The sequence below is a fragment of the Prunus mume genome, linkage group LG4 (genome assembly GCF_029339155.1).
Source record: "Prunus mume cultivar Tortuosa linkage group LG4, ASM2933915v1, whole genome shotgun sequence".
In the NCBI taxonomy this organism is placed as follows: Eukaryota; Viridiplantae; Streptophyta; class Magnoliopsida; order Rosales; family Rosaceae; genus Prunus; species Prunus mume.
In genome coordinates this window covers 646,282-651,440 of record NC_142701.1, presented here as the reverse complement: position 1 = coordinate 651,440, position 5,159 = coordinate 646,282, and the positions used below count along the sequence as shown (strand labels likewise).

General features: G+C 37.6%; 1 protein-coding gene across 2 annotated transcripts; it reads left to right on the top strand.

Moving 5' to 3' along the window:
• Positions 1-1,098: 1,098 nt before the first annotated feature.
• LOC103328692 (eukaryotic translation initiation factor 5-like) lies at positions 1,099-3,852 on the top strand. 2 transcript variants are annotated; one of them, XM_008231099.3, is made up of 2 exons: positions 1,099-1,226; positions 1,941-3,852. In XM_008231099.3, exon 2 carries the CDS (start codon positions 2,299-2,301, stop codon positions 3,613-3,615), a length of 1,317 nt encoding a protein of 438 aa, XP_008229321.2. In that variant the 5' UTR covers positions 1,099-1,226; positions 1,941-2,298; the 3' UTR covers positions 3,616-3,852. The 2 variants fall into 2 exon arrangements, with proteins under 2 accessions (XP_008229321.2, XP_008229322.2); XM_008231100.3 differs by having other exon boundaries at positions 1,117-1,226; positions 1,952-3,852.
• The last annotated feature ends 1,307 nt before the right edge of the window (positions 3,853-5,159 follow it).

Genomic DNA, 5,159 nt, shown 5'->3' with positions numbered 1-5,159 from the left:
AGCGATGTTGAAGCGTTGTGTTCCATGGCCGATTTTACCTTGGTCTCCTTCTTGTGGGTCAATATAAGTGAACTTTGTCACTTGAGAAAATTAGGGTTTCATAGAAAAAGTTGGGAAAATGCCAAGAAAACCACAAAACGAGGGTCCTAGCTACAAGTGGGAATGACAAGTTGATATGCTATATAGTTTTTTTTTTCCTTCAAAACCTACCTAAGCTACAACCCACTGTAGCCCACTATGTAGTTCCACCATTGAGCTTATGGTGATATTGCTTCCTTCATGACCTGAATTTAGAATTAAACAAATTCAGAAATGGGTTTATTGGACGAGATAATTAGGTCCAATGGGACGGACTGGCCTGTTTAAAGCCCATTTATTAAATTATAGTTATTTTAGATAAAAATAATACATTATATTATTATATTTATATATTAAATTTAATGTTTTCTTTATATATAAAATAATAATTTTGTTTTTCAAGTTTCAATTTTTAAAACCCAAACAATAATCTAAGCCATTTTCTATTTAAATGGAATTTAAATATAGTTATTGACCTTTTTTTTATAATAAATATTATTAGTAGATACATAATGGTAAAAAAAGATTTAAATGAAGATGAAATTTTTTTTATAAAAATGAAAAGAAATACATAAGTTGAATTTAGCGTGGGCTCATATTGGCCAATTTAGTGGCCCGATATGAGCACGGCCCGAGCCCATATTGATGTTTTTCCTAAATGAGCTAGTCCGACACCCCTTTTGTTAAATAGGCCGACTATAAATGGGTTGTGCCGACCCGGCATATTTGACACCTCTATTTTGACAAGGAGATCTGTGTAATACATTGCGTGTTATAAATGATCTTTTTTATTTTTCCTTTGTTTAGGAACTCATTATCTTAGCATCAACTGTAAAAATCACATCAAAAATATGGTTAACGATTATTCAAAAGAACCAACGGCTCTAAGTTTTTTTAATTTTTTCTCTCTAGTTGATAAATAGAAATCCAAAAACAAATTGAATACCACCAAATCTAAAATTGGTCATTGCAACACGTGATAATTTCTCTGTGTCGCCCTCAACCGCATATATGTATATATAAGAGATAGCAAGACCACCTCTCTTGAGCCACACTCCCAAAGCATTGAAACCCTAAATCCCATCATCTTCTCTCTGAAACTCTTCGTTTTCTCTCGTTCCAGAACTTCGATCTCTATCGGATTTCAGGTGGGAGCCTCAGTTCAGCATTCATCTATGATTGTAATTTTCGTTTGATTTTGAATATTGTTTTGTTATATTTATTCACGATTGGATCTTATTTGTCTTCGATTGTTTACATGTTTTGAGTCATCCCAGTTATTTTAGGGCTAATTGGAAATAGATTTTATGATTGTTTGATGTTTTTGGATTGGATTTGGGGTTGTTGTTGGGTTTAGTTGAGTTGCGATGATGGTTGTTAGTGAAACTAGTCTGTTGAATGTTTACTTCGGAACTGATTGTATAATATATGTTCTTACCTAATAATATGATTTCAGTTTATCGTATAAAGTTGGTAACTTTGGAGTATATGCATAGGTTATTTATATAATTCTCCATAATTATATGCAACTGATGGAATTTTTTTATTTATTTACTTTTTCTGTATATATTTTGCAACGGTGATGACAATTGAACTGGTTTGCAAAAAACTTTGGGATTGTCTCTTTGGATTTGTAGTAAGCTGTTGGGATTTGACTTGTATTCTTTACGATTGTAATTATTTATGATCTTCATTAGCATGATAAATCATCACAGAGTGTGTTATCCTTTTGAATTATTGTTGCTTGAGATATGGAAAGTTATGTCTATTCTTTACATGATTCTTCTTTCATGTAGTTCCATAGACTACTCTCTAATCTGTAGAGTTCTTTATAATTTTAATCCTCAGAATTCTTGATTCAGGAAACTTGCAGGTGTATCTGTTACCTTCAGATTTTCAAGGTGAAGTTGTCAGTGGTGAATTTTCTTTTATGTCCGAGCAGGCCATTTTCTATTTGGGATCAATTGGGTTGCTTGGAGAGTATTGTCCATCTTCAAGAAAAAAGAACAGACCCTTGTTAAAAGGAAATAGCTGTATGCATCGGTTGTCATATCAGGAATATCCCGAGTTTCATGGTTGCTACTGGTTGCAACCTTTCATAGCTTCCGAAAATCAATCTTCTCTTGTCTTGAAAAACTTAGAAGACGATATTGCAGCTACCAGTATTTCCGTCTCGTGATATCTCTTGTATTTGCATTCTGATTTCTGTTCTCTATTAAGATGGCTTTACTGAACATTGGTGCTGGGAACAGTGATGATGCCTTCTACAGGTATAAGATGCCCAAAATGGTTACCAAAATTGAGGGCCGAGGAAATGGCATCAAGACAAATATAGTCAACATGGTTGATATTGCAAAGGCTTTGGCGAGGCCCGCTGCGTACACTACAAAGTATTTTGGTTGTGAACTTGGCGCACAATCCAAGTTTGATGAGAAAACTGGGACTTCTATTGTTAATGGGTCCCATGACACTGCTAAGCTAGCTGGCCTCCTTGAAAACTTTATCAAGAAATTTGTTCAGTGTTATGGATGTGGAAATCCAGAAACAGAGATACTGATTACGAAGACTCAAATGATTCAACTCAAATGTGCTGCTTGTGGTTTTGTGTCTGATGTGGACATGAGGGACAAGCTCACTACTTTCATTATTAAGAACCCACCTGAGCAGAAAAAGGGATCCAAAGACAAGAAAGCAATGAGAAGAGCTGAGAAGGAAAGACTGAAAGAAGGTGAAGCTGCTGATGAGGAGCTGAAAAAACTGAAGAAAGAGGCAAAGAAGAAGGGCACTTCCTCTGGTAAGGAGGGCCCTGTGAAGGCCAGCTCTTCAAAAAAGAAAACAAGTGGCTCTGACGAGGATCGTACATCACCTACTCTCAGCCAGGCTGATGAAGAGGAGGCTGATGATGATGATGATGATGTTCAGTGGCAAACTGATACGTCGATAGAGGCAGCTCGTCAACGGATGCAAGAACAATTGAATGATGCGACAGCTGATATGGTGATGCTTCCCACCAATGAACCAGAGAAGGCCAAGGCAGAAACAAAGGCAAATGAGAGTTTGGAAAATGGGAACTCCACTGCTCGAGGAACACTTACTGATGAGTTGAAAAAGAATCTGGATAAGGGTATTTCACCCAAACAATTCCAACCCCTTCTGGGTTCACTTTCTGGGTCTGCCAAGGAAAAAATGACTGCTCTATTTGATGCGCTATTTGGGGGCCTAGAGAAAGGGTTTGCAAAAGAGGTATCCAAGAAGATAAACTACCTTGCTGTAGCTGCTGCTCAGGATGAGGGATCTCAATTGCTCTTGCTTCAAGCAATTGAAGGCTTCTGTGGGAAGTCGAGCTCTAGTGCCTTGAAGGAAGTTGCCCTTGTTTTAAAAGCTCTCTATGATGTTGATATCTTGGAGGAAGAATGCATAGTGCAGTGGTATCAAGATGGACTGAAGGGTGGGAGCAAGAACTCTCAGATTTGGAAGAACGCCAAACCATTCATTGACTGGCTCCAGAGTGCTGAGTCTGAAACGGAGGAGGATTAATGTTTTCATTTTTTATTCTTTTTATTCTTGCTCATGTCTTCTGTTGTTGCTAGGCTTGCTGTCGTCACCAATAACGTGAAATAAAGAGGTGTTGCTCTTAGTCCAGTACTGTCAAAAATTCTACTATGCCCTGCAGTACCTATAAGATCTGTGTGTTATCTGGGATTTTGATTGGTATCGGAATGTTGAATATTGTTTCCAATATATGTTTGCTATTTGCATGTTTCAAAATTTTAACAGTGATCTCATTTTACTTTGCCAACAAAATTGCTGATGCCTCCTGATCCCTTCAACCAAATTCATGTTTCTATTTTGTTACTGACATGAAGACTTCAACTGTTCTCCGATGTTGACTGGTGGTAGCCGATACCACTATTTGAGGGAGAGGGGTAAGAGGGGCTTTAGCCGGGGAACTCCCAGACACCGGGGCAAGAGGCTCAAACCTTTCCTCCCTTTCTGAACCCTGCGCCTTTGGCCCCTCAAATTCTCCCTACAATAAATCTTATGCATGTATTGCTAGTGAACGGTATGAGGTTAACAGGATCTCTAACTTTAAAGCCTTCTTCACTGGATTCCTTTTGGCTGGCTTTAATTTGAATGTGGATGGTAGCTTTGGAGGTGGAATGAAAAGAATTTGTGTAGAAGGCTTTATAAGAAACTTGGGCTATGTTTGAGGGTATATTATTAATATATAAAATGTGTTATAACATGTAACACCACGTCGTGTCACGGTCTCGCTGGGTGAAAAAGATTGAAGTTGAATGTGATTTTGAGGCAGATTGAAGTTGAATGTGAGTTTGAGGCTGTCTTCATGGTTAAGAAATGGGTTCAGTGTCACCTATTCAGGGCTTGATTCCCTCTTGCGTATGGAGCGATGCACGTCATTAAGAAATAGTCCATTGCAACTCCAATAGTCGACAAATTTTCATCAATTTTTTTACTTCTAACTAAAACCCAATTTTAAAAATAATGAAAAATAAATCTGTTGGTGTGAGCTATAATTCAAGAATCCCGTGATCTCTGATTTTCTGATGTAATTCACGTTACTTAATTAGAATAATTACCTAGTTAGGATTCCTTGTAATTAGCTAATTACTTTTCTTTGTAGAAAAGTCAACTTGTATTTGTATATCATCATCTTTGAGAAATATAATATCAATTAAAGTTATAGATCATGTTAGCCGTGCGTCTTTGTCCAGTTAGCCGTGCGCCTTTATCCTGATAGCCTTGCCCCTCTAATCCTCCTCTTGGCTAACCGGCTCTGATACCAACTCAAACTAAACCCCGGTCTCTCAAACAAAAATACAAACCCTACCCATCGACATCCTCTAGCACCAACTACAAAAAAAAAAAAACAAAAACCTAGTGCGGCAAAAGACTCCTACAACACCAACCCATCTAAACTTGTTCTCTCTCCTCCATGGCTTTCGAAGATACCCCAGACAACCACACCATAGCCGCAAAATTCAGTGCTTCCAGTGCTTCAAAAACCCTCAAAAATTTTGACATGGCGCAACCAATTGTTACAGTTGCCAATGATACTT